General features: G+C 39.5%; 1 protein-coding gene across 6 annotated transcripts in view; it reads right to left on the bottom strand.

Annotated features, from left to right (window-relative positions):
• Positions 1–5,548: 5,548 nt before the first annotated feature.
• pcnx1 (pecanex 1) overlaps positions 5,549–19,334 on the bottom strand; it is a 243,376-nt gene continuing 229,590 nt past the window's right edge. For all 6 annotated transcript variants that reach the window (XM_073040246.1, XM_073040248.1, XM_073040251.1 and 3 more), the window contains 4 exons: positions 18,716–18,915; positions 16,791–17,227; positions 13,188–13,328; positions 5,549–6,776 (listed from right to left, as the gene is read on the bottom strand). In XM_073040246.1, the coding sequence (XP_072896347.1) occupies positions 6,636–6,776; positions 13,188–13,328; positions 16,791–17,227; positions 18,716–18,915 (919 nt within the window). In that variant the 3' untranslated portion in view covers positions 5,549–6,635. The remainder of the gene's footprint in view (positions 6,777–13,187; positions 13,329–16,790; positions 17,228–18,715; positions 18,916–19,334) is intronic.

Raw genomic sequence — 19,334 nt, 5'->3', positions numbered from 1 at the left:
CCTAGGAGTACAAGTACATAGTTTGCTGAAAGTGGTGTCATAGGAAGATAGGGTGGTGAAGATGTCATTTGGAATGCTGGCCTTCATCATCATGCCACTTAGTATAGGAGTTAGGGCATTGTATGCAACTGTACAAAATGCTGGTAAGGCCACACTTGGAGCATTGTAACATAGCCTCACTAGATGGCAGTGCGCCAGGTTGCAGCAGCCACTCCAGCTCCAAATATTGGTGTAGTTGTTCACCCTTATGATTGCAAGAAACTGCTGGATATTAAGAACACCAAGTACTGCAAGCCCCCCTGACTAACGAGTTGCTGGACAGTAGAGGAGCTGCATTGCCTGGGCTTATTGCATACCGTATTTTTGCCTGCTACAGCAGGAAGGTGCTGGAGGTGGTGTGTAAGGAAACAGAAGCATGGTAAATGGGCTGGTCATGACGACTAAATGCAAAATCCTGCAGGCTGACTCTCCCATCGATTCTGCTTTCAAACGTTTGATCACTGGAAAGTAAATCAGATTACCTGCATCTATGACTGAATCAGCATGAGATAAAGGACCGGTGCGTGCTCGTTCAGACAGAAGCATGGCTCTAGGATACTACCCCTCAAGTAGCCATAGCCATCCAGCTAGGTCTCTTCCCATTATCGCCAGTAAGATGCGCAGAGGAGCAGTGTGTGTACATGCTAATAAGAACTGGTGTGTGAACGTGTCAGTAGTGACAAGCCACTGTTTGCCTCTGGTCGTGTTTTTAACACCGAAATGCAGACCCTTCCACTTACCAAGGGAGTTCACTAGCACTGTGATTGTGGCTGTATGCATTTCCCTCTGCTCATGTTGGGGACACTGTGTGAGCTCTATGGAGTCATCAGTGACCTCCGAGCCACACACACCCTGTCGGTTTCTTTATTGTTGCTGGTGACTTCGAGCATGCTAACTTAAAAAACAGTTCCAAATCCTGCCTGAATTCTATCAGTATGTTGACTTTGCTACCAGAAATGTGAACACATTCTTTCTGTTTAAAGTTTTAATGGTTAAAGGAACTTTCTATCAGGTAAAGGATTCCACTTTACTGGAGAGAAAGTTCCTTTAATCATATTGGTCAAATTCCTGGAAAATGTTCTTTTCACTTATTCTGCTCTACTGAGGTAATAACATGTAATAACAGGTAATGGCATGTAATAACATTTCTATAAGGAATTTCATTAGTTTTTGTTGAAATGTTGTCCTTAATAACTTAGTATGTTAACCAAAAGTACAAAATGCTGGAGTTAGCAGGTGTGGAAGGTGAAGCTATTAAGATTTTGTATCTGGCATGCTCTATTAGAATTGGGAAAAGTGGGGCTGAAACATTAACTGTTTCTCCTTTCACAAATGCTGCTTGACGTATTGAGTTTGTCCAGCACTTTGTATTTTTGTTTTGGTTTTTCAGATTTGTAATTTTATTTGATTTCCTCTCAGATTTTATCTGTCTGTCTTGTCCTTCCATAGTCATGGGCTGCTGCAGATTCCCTTTTTGCCAGGTATTTTATGTTGTTCTGTCCTCACCAATCCTGCCCTATCTTTCCAGAACGTGGAATTTTTGTTGTATTATTGCTTATGTTACTTCATTTTTATTCTCTTAATCATAAAATGTTTGTTTTATCCTCATCCTTTGCTCAAGATTCTCTTTCTTATAGTATTTTTCCAATGATAATTCTAGCAAGGATGCTTGAAATGAAGGATTAATCCTCTCATCCTTTCTACTTGTGTTCTCCAGCTAGCAGAGTATTTCTACTGTTGTTTTTATTTCTTCATTATGTTAAAGACTCTTAAATTCATCTGTTTTCCCACAGTCATTTGATTTTTTGAAACAGATTTTCCATTGTATCAAAATGCATTCTTCAAAGCCACAAATACAGTGCTAGAAAGTTTGTGAACCCTGTAGAATTTTCTCCATTTCTGCATTAATATGACTGAAAATGTGATCAGATCTTCACGCAAGTCTTAAAACCAGATAAGGAGAACCCAATTAAATAAATAACACAAAACATTATATTAATACATTTATTTATTGAGAAAAATGTTCCAATATTACATGTATTTGTTGGAAAAAGTATGAGAACCTTTGTTTTCAGTAACTGGTGTGACTCCCTTGTACAGCAATAACTTCAGCTAGACAACACGAGTGAATCTGCAGATGCTGGAAATAAATCAAAACACAAAATGCTGGCAGAACTCAGCAGGCCAGACAGCATCTATGGGAGGAGGTAGTGACGACATTTCGGGCCGAAACCCTTCATCAGGAGTGAAGTAACATGGGATGGTTGAGGGGGGATAAGAAGTGCAGGGAGGGATGAAGTAGAGAGCTGGGAAGTGATAGGCTGGAGGGAAATAGGCTGGGGGGAAGGTGGCGAATTATGGGAAATAAAAGAGAAAGAAAGGTAGGGCTGGGGGGAGATTGTAGTGAGGGGGAAAAAGAGAAAGAGAACCAGACTAAAATTATAGATAGGGATGGGGTACGTGGGGGGGGGGGGCAGGGGTATCAACGGAGGTCTGTGAGCTGAATGTTCATGCCGGCAGGCAAGAGGCTACCTAGGCTGGAGATAAGGTATTGCTCCATCGACCTGCGTGTGGCCTCATCTTGACGGTAGAGGAGGCAATGGACAGACATATCGGAGTGAGAGTGGTTAGACACTTCAGCTAGACACTTCTGTTAACTGTTGAGCAGTCCTGCACATTGGCTTAGAGGAATTTTAGCCATTCCTCCTTACAAAACTGCTTCAACTCTGGGCTGTTCCTTGCAGGAACTACTTGCTTTAGGACCTTCCACAACATTTCCATAGTATTAAGATCAGAACTCACTTGGCCATTCCAAAACATGAATTTTCTTCATCTTAAACCATTCTGTTGTTGATCTGCTCTTGTCTTTTGGCTCATTGTCAACTTCAATTAAGCTTCAGGTGATGGATTGCTACCCTGACATTCTTGTTGTTACAATTTTGAAGTCATTGTTTCTTCAACGATTGCAAGCTATCCAGGCCCTGAGGAAGCAAAGCAGCCCCAAACCATGATGCTCCTTTCACCATACTTCACAGTTAGGATGAAGTTTTGGTGTTGGAGTACAGTGTCCTTTTCCCTCCAAACATAGCAATGTGCAGTTCTGCCAAAAAGTTCATCGTTTGTCTCATCTGTCCACAGAACATTGTCCCAGAAGCATTGTAGAACATCCAGGTGGTCATTTGCAAACTTGAGATGTGCAGCAATGGTTTTGTTTGGAAAGCAATAGTTTCCTCCATGGTGTCCTTCAATGAACACCATTCTTATTCAGTGTTTTTCTTATAGTGGAGACATGAACAGAGATTTTAGCAAGTTCTAGAGATTTCTGCAGGTCTTTTGCCGTTACCTGTGGGTTCTTTTTCACCTTCTTCAGCATTGCATGTCGTGGTCTTAGAGTGATCTTTGCAGGATGCCCACTGCTAGAGAGAGTAGCAACAGTACCGAGTTTCCTCCATTTGTAGACAATCTCTCAGGTCTTTAGAAATACTTCTGTAGCCTTTCCCAGTTTCTATGCACCTCTACAATTCTTCTTCTAAGATCTCTGAAAGTAACCTGTGTATCTTTTTTATAGGGCAGGGCCCCTCTACAATCCACACCTCCAATCTCATCTCATTGATTGGAACACCTGACTCCAAATAGTTTTTGTAGAAGGCATTACCCCAGAGGTTCACGTACTTTTTCTAACAAATACATGTAATAATATTGTATCATTTTTCTCAATAAATAAATGAACAAGTATAATTTTTTTGTGTTATTTATTTAATTGGGTTCTCTTTATCTAGTTTTAGGACTTGTGTGAAGATCTGATCACATTTTAGGTCATACTTATGCAGAAATAGAGAAAATTCTACAGGGTTCGCAAACTTTCTATCACCACTGCAGCACTTCCTACTTGTATATGTAGTGAGCTTGCTTTATTCAATTTCCAAACCCCTTGTTTTTAATACCATTTACTAAACAAACCTCAAGTGTCTCTTTTATCTATTGTACTGCATTGTTCCCAGTCATAGTAGAGTGTTTCCTGCAATTTTATTTATTCTTGCACCTAGATCGATCAAGAATCACAATCTTAGGCCCTTCTCATGGATATGATGTCCCTCAGCAACCCTGACCAAGGAACTGTTATCGTGATCCACATGGAAATTACAATCCCCAACACTAATCCATTGCGTCTCAATCCCTGAAATGCTGAATATTTGGAGGTTCTTCTGACCTTTTCCCAACTTTAATCAATTTTGGTTTTATCTAAATTCTGTTATGTGAAATTTTACACTTATCCATCATTGTGTTTATTAATGTCCTGATACAGCATGACTCAATACTGTAATTCTTATCCTTGTGTTTGTATACTTTATGGATTTCTTGTTCCTGATTTTTAACACAAAGCTTTGCTTGAGAATCTCTTCCTTCAACCAATTGGACAATTCCTCCCTCTGTCCATGGGTCTATTAAAAGACCCTGTCGTATACGCCTCCACCACCATTGTCGGCAGCCCATTTCATGCACTCACCACTCTCTGCGTTAAAAACTTACCTGACATCTCCTCCGTACCTACTCTCAAGCACCATAAAACTGTGCCCCCCCCCCCCCACCGTGCTATCCATTTCAGCCCTGGGAAAGCCTCTGACTATCCACATGATAAATGCCTCTCATCATCTTATACACCTCTATAAGTCACCTCTCATCCTCCGTCACTCCAAGGCAAAAAGGCCGAGTTCGCTCAACCTATTCTCATAAGGCATGCCCCCCAATCCAGGCAACATTCTTGTAAATCTCCTCTGCATCCTTTCTATGGTTTCCACATCATTCCTGCAGTGAGGCGACCAAAACTGAGCACAGTATTCCAAGTGGGGTCTGACCAGGTTCCTACACAGACACAACACCACTTCTCGGCTCCCAAACTCAATCCCACGATTGATGAAGGCCAATGCATGGTATGCTTTCTTAACCACAGAGTCAAACTGCACAGCAGCTTAGAGTATCCTATGGACTCAGACCCCAAGATCCCTCTGATCCTCCACACTGCCAACAGTCTTACATTAATACTATATTCTGCCATCCTATTTGACCTACCAAAATGAACCACCTCACACCTATCTGGCTTGAACTCGATCTGCCACTTCTCAGCCCAATTTTGCATCCTATTAATGTCTACACTAACACACTTAGCAATTATCTTTATCCAGTATTGCTGAGTGGACAGTTCTTAGATTCTTCTAGTCCATAAAAATGGGACATACTGATCCAGAGAGTCACTGCTCCATCAGTTTATTCTTCCTCATCACAATCACACAGAAGGTATTACTGCCAGGGCTATCATATGTGTTCTTCACGGATGGTGGATTCTAGCTCTTTGGAATCCGCTACGCAACTTGTGTTTTGGGATCTCCAGGAGCAGCTTGGAAGATGTAATATTGCCAATAAGTATTCTTTAAAGATATGATTGGCTGACAATGACTCAAAGTTAGGATTGGAGGAAAAGAAACAAATGCAGTTTAAATAGGAGGCAAAATTCTTGCATCAAGAAGGAATTGCTTTATTATAAAATTGCGTTCATTGACCATAATTTCAATACTGTATTTAGTTTCAGATGCAGTACACTTCAAAAAAATCACTTATTTTTCTGTCCTCTTTATTTAAACATCAACTACATTATTTACAAGTTTTGTGTATACACATACAGGTAAGCACCCAACCCCTTTCATATATGTTTTGTTGTGGTTGTTGCTTTGATACAGAGGGGAGGGGTTTAAATTGCACGGCCTGCGAGGAAACAGTTAACTGTATCCAGTCATTTTGCAAATCAGTCCAGCAAAACTACTGCTGAACCCACTTAACTTTATCTTAAAATTTCTTTCCCTGAATACACAGAAACGAAAGATTATATAACGCAAAAAGTTCACAGTAATAAATATCAAAAAATTATACAACTGTTTACAGGTTCTATTGAAAACAAATAAAAATTTCAAGTCAAAAGAAAAAAAGAGGTGAGATTGTAGCATGACATGAGTCGATGATTAAAGTTCTCATCCTGAAAGGCATTTTAAAATATAATGGCATTTATATAAATAAAAAGCTCTGAGTAACCTCAGAATATTTAGTGCATTTGTTGTTAATTAGTGCAGTTGTCTTTAACACAGTCATGACTCAGAAGGAATGAGATAGTAGTGAAATGATAGTTCTTTTGTATGGTCAACAGAAGTATAACCCATCAATAACCTCAAAAAACTTCTTTAAAGAGTTTAAACGTGCACTGTATGAAACTATGGCATTCTCAGTATTGGCAAATAAATAAATACAAACAAAATATTCAATAAAAATCTACTTACAACTTATAACATGTTTTTTAAAGCATATGAGATGCATAGAATTTTTAAAATGTTTAATTTAAAAAAGACAAATTATAATTTTGAATCAAGAGTTCTGCAGTTTTCCTTTCACTTCATTTGAGACGTGACAAAGCAACATCCTTCAAAGCTTTTGACTGCAAGGAATTAGGTTATGAATCATCTTTCCCACCTCCAGCTGTTGCAGTAATGCATTTGGAACACAGGTCAGCACGGTGAAATTTACTCTGGTCTCCATCACGTGCAAGTATTTCAAACTTCAGCTCCCAGTTCTAGGACCCCAGTCTCAATGATAGGAACATATTTGTCTTCAATCTGGACGAGCAGGATAGTCTTGTCTATATGGGACCTGCTACTAGGCTCTCTGCTGCAAGGCACCCAACGGTGAATCACCTAATCATGGAGAAAGTAAGTCTTTGATTAAGAAAATATGAAATAGTAAACAACATTTCATAGAGATCCATACAGTGAAATGTTTTTATTTCTATAATATATTTTATTAATTCAGTATACAATTGAAACCATGTTTAGATTTTTTTCTACTTCTCCATGTTGTGCTTTTTCAAAAATCAGTGAACAACTATCAGGGTGGTGGGGTGGAAATAACGTCTCTACAAAAGGACATGTAAGGCGCTCCTACTCTCTGCTAGCCTGCTGGTCACCCTTGGACAAGGCTTCCCCCCCCCCCCCCCACCTGGTTTTGGGTCATGTGAAGCCAAGGGAGCAGATGGTAGATGGTCATATCACAAGTCCTGGTTATCACTGACATCAAGCAGACAATAAGAGTATTGATAAAGGCTGGGGTCATCCGTTTTGTAAAGACACTGCCCAGAAGAAAGCAATGGCAAACCACTTCTGTAGAAAAATTTGTCAAAAACAATTATGGTCATAGGCCATGAACGCCCACATAATATAACGATGATGATGGACAACTATCCTATTGCGCCCACTTTGAAATTAGTCATAAACTTAACAGAAAACTAAATCACTTGTTTTCTTTCTCATCATGGAAACGTTACTAGATGTTTAATGCTCAATAGTTTTTCTTACAGAAGCATTAACACTCAGACCTAGATCAAGGCAAGGCTTCAGAATTGATCTGACCAATATTGTGCAACAAAACAACATCCCAGGGAACCTTTGTAATCCTGACCTACCATCTTCTTCTACAGTGGCTCAGTTATTGTATACTCTCATCTAGTAAGTACTTGCAGTATGATTGAAGAAATGAGGAGATGTAAATAATAGTGACACAAATTGAAACTCAGTGGAAAAACCTGCACATGATAGAGCAGCCAATTTTCACCATATCCCCTGTGTTCTTAAGTTATCAAAGTTGGCAGGTATCTACCAAACAACACACAAAATGCTGGTGGAACACAGCAGGCCAGGTATCTACCAAGTTATCTTGAATTAATGGAAAGAGGGACAAATCATAAGAAACAACCCCAAATCTGAAAAATCACAGGAATGAAACTTCTAACAAAAGAAACTGCAGTGTGTTTTTAAAATAATCAGGTCTCAGTGCTGGTAGTATTGATAAGGCAGTTCAGGGATTTTTGCTCTCATTTATCTACCACTGAAGGTTAGAAACCCACAACTCAACAGGTCAATAGAAATACTTATTTTGGAATCACAAGATTGATTTCTAATCCTGTTCTGGAAAAGTTTCAATGCTGGTACATCAGTGTAATATTGAGGGAGTGGGGAGGTTATTCTAAACCATGGGTTCCCAACTTTTTTTTATATCATGGACCCTTACCATTAAATGAGAGATCAATTGACCCCATGGATCCCTCATTTAATGGTAGGGGTCCATGGCATAAAAAGGTTTGGGAACCCCTGTTCTAGGAGGAGAAATAGAATATAGTTGGCTTATTCATACTGTAGAACAGGGGCTCCCAATCTTTTTTTTTTGACATGGACCAATATCATTAAGAGCAAGGGGTCAGTAGACTCCAGGTTGAGAACCCTTGCTGTAAAAGAATAAACAATCATTATTTGAGAGGGCCTGATAGGATAGGTTCCAGGTTGTTGTCTCTTCTTACTGGAGAGTCTTGAATGGGCCTAGCTTAATTCAGAATAATGAGTGATCCAATTAACGCTGAGACAAAGAAAAATTTCTTCTCTTTAAGGATTGTAAACCTTTGGAATATGCTACCTGACTGAAGTTGCAAGATTTTTGTAAATTGAGGGCATTGGCTTGGAAAGTGGACTTGAGGCAGAGGTTCAGCAGGCTGTAGGGCTAGGAAGCCTACACCTGCTTCTATTTGTGCCTTATATAAACAAAAATTTACTAAATACTTGCAGTTTCTACAAATTTTCTTTCAGCAATTTAAATGCCCTGCATTTTGGTACTTCAGTTAGCATGCAGAATACATTTGTGGGATGATGGTACTAATGGAATCAGTGCAATGGGGCTATTGCAGCAGTTTTTTAAATACAGTGTGAACCACTGCCTTCAATTGGTGCTCCTACAATAACAAATCAGCCAGGGTTTAATGTGAAGAGGCTGACTTTCTTGCTACCTACCGGAAACATGATGCGACTGTCTGTATGTGCTTGTGTTCTCCCAACCGTGAGTGCATGGCTGTCAATGAAGACTTGTGACTGTGTGCCCAGACCATTTTATTGGATGTGATGGAAGCTGCTATCTCTTCCTCTCCATTGAACTAGTTACCAAAGAGACATTGCCAGCCATAGAAAATGAAACAAAACAGTTGGACTGTAGGATCGTGGTGGTCTGCATTCACCATGCATCTGTGTGGCCACTCGCACCAGCTGACCCAGCATTACTCCACACAGGCATTTTCTCCACACTAAGTGTGGGTAATACTTGGCAGGAGAGTAGTAGCAGAAGGCAGCCATTATGACAGATTAAGCTATAGCATGCAAATCCAGTGGATGCCCTTTGTTATCTGTGACTGTTCAGATGAGAGGATGAAGAGTACTGTAATTAACCATTGCTTAATGGTAGCACTAAGTGGGACCCTATGTACAATTACATTTGCAAATTTCTCATCACAGAAAAATAGTTTTTCTTCCTGCAAAGTTAATATCCTCATATTAGATACCATATGGTAGCTTCCTGGCTGCTTTCTTAATCTTTGTAGATATTGTATTCTCTTTACACTTCATTTTTTTCCCCATTTATTTATTATCAGAAAGTCTATAAATTATCCCAACCATTTTTGAAAACCTCTATCAAATGCCTTGAAAAATCCAATTGCACTACATCTGATGATAATCTCCTCAAAAATGATTTAGAACATATAACACAGAATAGTACAGCACATTACAGGCCTTTTGGCCCACAATGTTGTGCCGACCCTCAGACCCTGCCTCCCATATAACCTCCCACCTTAAATTCCTCCATATACCTGTATAGTAGTCTCTTAAACTTCAAAATTTACTTAAAATTTAAGTAAACTTAAACTTTACTCTTGTTAATCTCAATATTCTTTCTACAGACACTAAGAATAATTTCTAGATGACACTGGTGGATGCTGAAGACAATTCACAAAACTACTTCTTTTACTTCTTTCAAATATGATTCTGTTACTATTGGAACCTGTGATTTACATTTTGATGGTGTGTTTTTGGGCCAACTGAGCAATCAGGTGCTTTGCTGTCTCCGAGGGAGTTCAGTGAGGTTTCAAGTGGAGTGTGCGGCTTGGAGGCCAAGAAGCCTAGAGATGGGTTGTGGGCCCATGATCAACTCCATTTCTTGCCAATCTCACCGTTTAAAGTGTTGAGCAAGAATGAAGTCTATATGGACGAGAGTGGAAGGTGAGCAGGTGTAGAGTGCCATATGTCTGCATCTGATTGGTCTTCTCTCTCACTCTGGCTCACTGCTCCCGGAGGAAGATACTTGTGTTTGACTGGTCTCACTCTGCCTCTCGCTTGATGGTTTAATCTAGTGGTCACCAACCTTTTTAAGCCCAAGATCCCCTACCTTGGCCTTAGTGCAAGGCGAGATCAACTCCAGATTGATTAGTTACACGCATGCACACTGGGGGGGGGGGAAGACCGGAAGTAAAACCCCGCAACCTGGAAGTAGAAATAATGTATAAACACCAGGGGTACCTGCCCTTTTTTGCACCAAGGACCTGTTTAACATTGACAATATTTTTGCGGACCAGCCGACGGAGGGGGGGGGGGGGGGGGTGGTGGTGTTAAACACAACGGGAATACAGCAATACTCAAAGCAATTTAGTTTTTGCAGCTCTCGGCACTTAGCTGTTGTCTCGCGCTGCTCACGTCTTTTCCGCTGAAAAAACTCAGTAGATTTGTCATTAAGTGCGGGGTGCTTGGACTCAGGGTACCGAAGCAGTTTTGAGGGCTTCATTGCCTCATTAGACAGCCTCTGGCCGCCCGCCACCAGACGCCTTGGCCAGGTGCGGCTGGTCATGGGTGGGGTGAGAGGACAAGGTCAGGGCCGGAGGTCCCCGTACCAGGACCGTGGCGTTCACAGTCCAGAGGGTGAGCGAGGAGAGTGACAGGCTCACGTCCGCCCCCTTTGTAGGATCTATCAGCCGAGAAAAGTTTGTTTCATTAGATCGCAGCGAGGTAGCTGCTCTGATACTTACGAAACCTTGAGCCCGAATTAGGTTGTCTGCGAATATTTTAGCACCGGGTTCCCCACGAACATTCGGTGTGCTAAGCGGGTTCAGAGGCAGCGCCCATCTGTCCGCATTCCGGGCTGGTAGCATCGGCACTTCCCGTCGGCCGCGCTCCGGGACAGTAGCATTGGCTCTTCCCGCTGGCTCAAGTTCAACAGTGGGCATGACAGGGAATGAGGAAATGTGCAGCTGACTCGTATTGTTTCCTCGTGGCCTGGTGGTTGGGGACCACTGAAGTACACAGTGTAGTACGGGGGAAGCTATGCACATGCGCACCGGGCAGAAAGAACGGAACGAAAACCCCGCAACCTGGAAACAATCTCTCAACAGTACTTGTGTATTTCTTTTTCTTTTTTTTCGGGATCTACTGGGAAAGTCTCAAAGATCGACCAGTCGATCGCAATTGACAGGTTGGCGACCACTAGTTTAATCGATGCAGTTTGTTGATTGGTCTCTGTAGTTCATGTTATGATGCGTTCATGTAGTTCATGTTAAATTGCTATTTTGTGGGATTTTGATCGTGGCAGCCTGCTGTCAATGAATGACACGGCACTAAACTGAACTAAACTGTTTCAAAGACTTTGTGGTTTGATGTTTTATATTGCATTTTTTTGGCTCATTTTTTGCTGTTTGCATGATTTGTTGCTTTTTTCTGCACATTGGGTGCTTGTTGTTTTCTTTGAATGGATTCCATGGTCTTTCTTTGTTTCATGGCTATCTGTGGGAAGTCGAATCCCAGGGATGTTATCTGCATATGTACTGTGATAATAAATGTACTCTGTACTTGTACTTATAGATTCCAACATCATCTTTACAACTGCTTTGAATGTAACATCTATCATTTCCAGTTTTCTATCATCCTCTGTTTTTCAACAGTAATCTTAAATTTATTGTCTTTTAGTCATCTAACAATGTTCCAGAATCAGAATCAGGTTTAATATCACTGGCATATGTCATGAATTTTTTTCTTTGTAAAAAAAATTATATATATAATAGTTAAATTAAGTAAGTGCAAAACTAAAAATAAAGAAAAAGTAGTGAGGTAGTGTTCATGGGTTCAGTGTCCATTCAGAAATCAGATCTCAGAGGGGAAGAAGCTGTTCCTGAATTGTTGTGTATGTGTGCGTGCCTTCAGGCTCCTGTGCCTCCTCCCTGATGGTGGCAATGAGAACAGGGCATGTCCTGGATGACGATGGTCCTTAATGATGGATACAGCAAATTCCAGAAAGTCACAGCTTATGTGTCTGTAAACATCTCTTCTGAAACCCTGGCTATCAAATCCAAGGAGCTTCTCAACCAGTAGTTTTATCAATTTCTCTTGTGCATTCTTTTTACTAACATTAAAACTTCAAGTTTCATACTCTTATTCTCTCAGTACTGAGACTTACTTTTAAATAATGATATCCTTAACCAGTTCAGTCATCTTTAGATTTACCATTTTCCCAGTGCAATTTAAATTTTTTGTGTAATTACAAATTTATTTACAGTTGTAGCAGGGTAACAGGCCTTTCCGGTCAAATGAGACCATGCCACCCGATTATACCAGTTTCGAATTAACCTACTAACTCGTATGTCTTTGGGACATGGGAGGAAACCGGAGCACCCAGAAGAAGTCCATACGGTCATGGGGAGAACATATAAACTCCCTACAGACAATAGCTGGAATTGAACCCAGGTCACTGGCACTGTAAACTGTTAAGCTAACCGCTATGCTATTGTGCTGCTCCTTAACACCATGGAAAAGAACATATTTCTTAAAACATCTGTCATTATTTACTTAAACCGGCTCATTTAAATTCCAGATCAATGTCAATAATCTAGATATTAATGTTATTAACTTTAAAGTTTACAACTTAACACATGTTCACAGTAAAATTCTGTCATTATATTTTCCTAGGGAATCCCTTAATGGGCTAGTATTCAATACAAAATATGTTCTTCAGTTGGTTCCATGATGCATTGTTCCAATAAAATCCCAAATCTTTTTATTAGTAATTGCCCATTCTTACTTAGATATACTAGACTGCTGCCTTAGCCTTTCTACAAATGTCAGTGCATTATATCACAACCTCACTGTCCTGCTCTTTAATAAATCTTTCAAAAAATATTCATTCTGGCCTCTGGCTGTCACTACAATTTTGGTGTTTCAATAGAGAAAATACTGATAGACAATGCAACTTACATAGCCTTCCATGCCCTCCCGAGGATTCCAGTCTTTCCAGCTGATTCGACCAGCTCGCATTCTGATTCCTTCATCCGGCCAGTGCAGTTCTCTCCTCTTGGATATATTGATGGCTTCCATGATTTGACCAGTATCGATTATCTGCAAGTATCCGGGGAAGGGAGGGGGGAAGGACACAGATATCACCAACCAGCAAATTATTTTGATCAGAAAATCGATGTGCAGTGCATTTCCAAATGTCAGTGCTACAATTAACATTTCCAATTTCCAAATTTATACGGTTCTTCCATTGCAAGTGGCTACATAACATATCATTTAGGATTTACTGAGTATGTATTCATGAGAATATTTGATTCTAAGTTTTATGCTGATTTTGAATAGGCTGAATTTTAATTTTTGCTTTGGTTTCCAGCCATCAGCACAGATATGCTGAATGAAGCACTGCTTAAGCTCTTCGTTGGTATTTACTTTGATCACTACAATTCCAAAACATACTGTGTTTTAAATCACTAAAACATACTTCCCAATGACTACAGTACAGAATGCAGCTCAGCATCTTTCTGTGCTAAGCAATTATGACTTGTGATGTGAAATTTAAAACTATTTTCCTGAAAGTAAAACAAATCAGTGTCAACAGAATTAAACTTCACAAAATCTACAATTCATAGGATTTAATTTAATGACTATTGACAATTCACCAGAATTTAATATTTTCCTGGATGCAGTGGACAAAATACTGCTTGTTTTTATGTATTTAATATATCAGTAATATTTGAGTAATACTATAAATATATTGTTTGATTAAGCATTCTATGTTGTTTACATAGTTCATTATGGGGTTGTAATTATATTTATAAATAGTTCATTATGGGGTATGTGATTGGCATATGTCATTACATCACCATGTCATAAGTGCATGCCTCGCTAAAAAGTAAAAACAAAGTAGGCTCATTTTACCTGATTCATTTTACCCTTTGGAGATACAAAACATAACACTTGTGTGTGATAAACTTTATCTCATGACAAATCAACTCACTTAAAGGCATTCTGCTGTTCATAGGACATAAGAAAAGGCCATAGTTATGCTGTTTTTGGACATAAAACAGCTTGAAGTTTAGTTTAGCTTGAAATGATCTGAAGGATAGATCTGCTTGCAATTAGAAAATGTAGGAAGATAGCACACAAGGTCTGAACACTCTGGAACCCTCATCCAGGAAATCACAAGTCCATCTATTTTATTGATGCTTGAGAGTTGCAGAGATCACCAGCTGAGAACTAAAACGGTGGGCTGCAGGTGGAAAGTCACAAAGTCACATACTCATGCAGCACAGAAATGCCACCTTCAGTTCACCAAGTTTATGCCAACTATCAACCAACCAAATACACTTATTCTATATTAATTATTTTTATTCTCCATTGAACCCTTGGACACTATCTCACTTAAAAAAAAATATACAGTATTTCTGTTTTTTGTACTTTTTTAATCTGTTCAATATATGTATACCGTAATTAATTTACTTATTATTATTATTTCAATTTTATTTATTATTATTTTTTTCTTCTATATTATGCACTGCATTGAACTGCTGCTGCTAAGTTAACAAATTTCACGTCACATGCCAGAGATAATAAACCTGATTCTGATTCAGTCATAAGAAGCAATTAAAAGTGGCTAATTAACCTACCAACTTGCACATTTTTGGGAAATGGGAAGAACACAGTGGTCTAACAACAAGGTGTAAGGATGAATGTACAAACCCCACAGACAGCACCCTAGGCCAGGATAGTACTTGTGCTTTGAGACAGCTGCTTAACTAGCTGCACCACTTTGCCACCTTCACTTTAACTGGGTTGCACTTAAGAATCAATGTACAGATGCAGCGCTGGACATGACCTTACAGGACAGTGGCTGCCAAATTCCACTTTTAGTACAATGTTCAGATGGCAAAAAAAAGGGAGAAGTGACCCTGCTGCTGGCAGGGATTCTTGGACTTGATTAAAATAAAAGTAGCTTTTTAATTTTGTCCCCCTGTTGAATCCAGTTGCAGCAGCTCTCAGTAGAAAGACTTCTATGGTTCACCATCAAACAATAGTTCCTGTCCAAGGAAATGGCTGAAAGGGGTACCAGACAGAACACAGACTTATAACTGCACAGACAACTATTACTTTGAGAGGCTATCTTCTGCTTCTTTTAGTAATTATTTGATACAAGTTCAACAAAATAATGAATGAAGCCTTGGGAATTTAAACTTTGGTAAAGATTCACAAGAGCTCTACAGGAGCTGATAAAATAAGAATAGTTCAGAGTCTAGTCACAAGTAATGCACTCCATTTATGAATTTAATTCTGACTCTTTCACAAACAGTTAAGGTTTGTTTCCCTGATATTTTACAAAGTTAACATAAAAATGAATAAACCATTATACCATCCAAATTGTGTCTACTTTAAGACATGATTCAGTTTCAAGTGTTTGTCTACATTGTAAAATTTAGCATAATCTCAAATACAGAACATTTCAAGGAATTGAAATGTCAACTGTAGGAAAGGGTCTCAGGCCGAAATGTTGACGGTGTTCTTTCCCATAGATGCTGCCTGGCCTGCTGAGTTCCTCCAGCATTTTGTGTGTGTTGCTTGGATTTCCAGTATCTGCAGATTTTCTCTTGTTTGCTGTTGTTTTATTTTGTTTTGTTGTGGTGGTTGTTGTTGGCTGTGTTGTTTGTGGCCATGCTGTGTTGGCCTCTGGCACATCCTTTTAGGCTGTGTTGGTTGTTAATGCAAACCATACATTTTACTGTATGTTATGTACTTGTGATAATCTGAAATAAAATCAGCTCTTTCAGATACAATTTTTAAGAAGTCCAAGATACATATACAACTCAAGTCATGGAAGTGAAAGAATAACAAGTGTTTTAGTTGAATAGGTAAACAAATTGTACACCTATACTCTAAATATTCACCAGGAAACCAACTGTATAGTTTTGACAAATCTTTTCAGTATACTGCTATGGTCCTTCTTGCTCTCTCTCTCTCTCCTCCCTAACATATAATTTACTACCAACTAATCAGATAGAAACTCCAGCATAAATAAACAGTTATACTAAAGCAAAACAGAGGAAGAGACACTAATTCAGTCACAGAAGGCCCAGTGATAAGTTGCAAGTTTACCCAAATTAGAAGAGAGAGAAAGAGAGTATAATATTGAGGTAGACCTTGATGTACCCTACACAATGTAGAGCTTAGACCTTTACTCTGAGATTTTTAAAGGATATTTTATGGAGCTTTATAGACACACTGAATATATGTTCTCATTAATATCAAGTTGCAGTTATAATAGGTGTACTACGTAATTTGAAATTTGTTAAAGGGCCAATAAAGCAAAAGACAGCCCTTTCCAGCCTTTGGACTCTCAACAAACAAGTATACACTCAAACAAAACAAAACTGTTTTAAGTCTTTTCAGCTGGATCCAAGCTCCACAGCTCACACCGAGTTTTATGGGCAACTCCAAGATTCAAACAGAAGAACAAAACAATAATTACAAGATCTTGTAGCAGGCTGTTTCCAAATTAAGGAGAAGACATACTACCTGTTCATGTATACGCACCTGGACTTTGTAGTTAGGTCCATCTTTTTTGGCAGGTGTGTTGAACGTTGTGCTTGAGTTGCTGCCGGACTGAACGTCTACACTGGGGACACCTTCTGTTCCCAGAAGTCCTGCTAGTGTGTTCCGCTTGCAGATGGGAATACTCTGGCTGGAACTACTGGAAGAAGGCAGACCACACTGTATACTCAGAGCGCCCATCTGACTTGATGGTTCTATCTGGTTCATCATGGACAATCGAGACTGGATTGAGTTAGGCAGATTTCGCAATGATAACTGACTTGTGGATGAACGACGGCATGGTACCAGGCCAGTAGCAGACGTCCGTAAGGAAGAGTGGCGACTGTTGTAACGATATGAAGATTGGCTGGCAACTGAGGCACGTGCAGGGGAATGTCTGACAAGGCTGGATTGTACTGAGTGGCTGCTGTGGCTAGTCCCTGTGGTAACCAAGCATAAGTAGAATCTTCTAAAACACAGACCATCCTACATTACATTGAAAATTTGATAACACAAGAAATACATTTACTATCTTTCATAAATACTCTAGAAGTAAATAATTTCAAAGAATTCTCATACTGGAATAGTGTCTTAATTCACATTCCTGTATGTTTATGAATAAACTGAAATGATGATAATAATAAGGCTGCCAAATAGATGATCAGAAGATCACATTTACATCTTCCCCAGGTTATGAATGCCTACCTTATGGCCAATCGGTACAAACAAACATGCATTTGGTAGACCAGTGGGATGGATGGGAAAGGATTTGCCTGCCTCTATAGGGTTGCAGCAATCTACTGCCAGGAGAAACTGGACATTTCTGTGTCATTCTATCCACTTGCTGCAACTTTGGGGGTTGTGCTGAAACTAAGCAAAGATGGGAGCACTGAACACACTCATCGACGTGGGTTGGCTGGCAGCCATTCTTCCCATGACAGCTCATTCTGTTGTCACACTGTTTCCATTCATTAAAACAAAATTATGAACAGTTCTCAGGAACAGAATCTTCTTGTAATCACAGGACTGCCTTTAATGGCTTTATTTGCTTTCAAAATGAAACAAATATCCTGCTTGCCCTAAAGAAAATAATTTAAATTAAGATAAGGAGAGACACTGTCAAGGTTTTTTTTCCTTACCCAAACTTATTGAAAACCTTTGATGGAACGAGAGTATAAAATGTTAGGCTAATCCCAGGTTTTGGTAGAACTACAAAGAGGTTGTCTCAGTACAGACTGTTGTCAAAGAGTTAAAACCCAAGTTGAAAAGTTATATTTGAAACATGTGAAGCATCTTAGCTCAGTAAAAGCAGTCTCCATTGAAAACATTATGCCTGATTTAAGGTCTCACAATTGCTGGGACTCAGGTTCAATCTTGCAGAGCTTGCATATCCCCACATCTCAAAGACATGTCAGTGGGCTTATTTAAATCCCCCCAGTGTAATTAATAGAGAAAAGTATCAATGGGAAATTGATAGGTATGTTTGAGAGAATAATTTTCAGGGATACAAGGGCAAAAAAAGGAGAGGGGGAACAGAACTAACGAGATTGCTCCCCTGAGAGCTGCATGGATTTGATGGGCTGAATGATCCTGTGTTGTTATAAGTTAAAGGGTCAGCTAGCAGAACAACAAGGCAGAACCGTTTCATTTCTGCCACAGATATTCTCTACTATGTCAAGTAATATTGGCCTCTGACATTCCACTGTAGTGTAACAATACTTAGAAACATCCAGAATGTTTGGTTTCCTCTGATAGATTCCTGCTTAAACCATCTACGAATGGATATAAGGAAACTGAATTCCAGATCACTGTCAATAATGCTAATATTGGACTCACTGAACATATGCTTTTACTGATGGGACTTTGATTACAATTATGAAGTTGACTTTAAAAGAAGCGTAATATATTACAGACTACCGCATCCTTACCCAGTACGGGAGGGTTAGATGTAACTGGCAGCTGGAGACCTGCTCCAGATCCATATCCAACTGGTCCAGAGCCTCCATGGGAAGTACTACTTTGGGACTCATTTGCAGTCACATTATTACTGGCAGTGGAGACTCCTCCCACATCAGAATCCTCAATATTTCCACCACTGTTACAACCAGCACCACATCCTTTCCATAACCTGAACAGAACAGTTAAAAACTTATTAGAATTTATGGTTACTTGTAATTTTTGTTAAAGGAGATCATGACACCCATTGCAAGAAGCACCATACTGCTAAGTCCAGACAAGAGCAACATAATTAGTCCCAATCAGTGGATAACCCAATGCAGGCCATTTCTTGGTTAAGATAACCCAACTTTTGGGCATCTGTGCATACAAACAAGCTCCCATAATAATATTAAGTTTAAAAGTCAAACATATATATGTTCATCATCTGAACAGCAGAACTAGTTTCCTCTTTCTCCATGTTTAGTAATTACTTTTTCTTATCCGTATTACATATTTTTAATGCCATGTATTAAGGTTCCTAAGGTTGTCATAGCCAGGGGTGGTACTGAGGAGAAGCTCCCACCAGCTATAAAGTGCTCCAAATGGCAT

The sequence above is a fragment of the Hemitrygon akajei genome, chromosome 3 (genome assembly GCF_048418815.1).
Source record: "Hemitrygon akajei chromosome 3, sHemAka1.3, whole genome shotgun sequence".
NCBI lineage: Eukaryota > Metazoa > Chordata > Chondrichthyes > Myliobatiformes > Dasyatidae > Hemitrygon > Hemitrygon akajei.
This window is presented reverse-complemented; position numbering and strand designations above follow the sequence as displayed.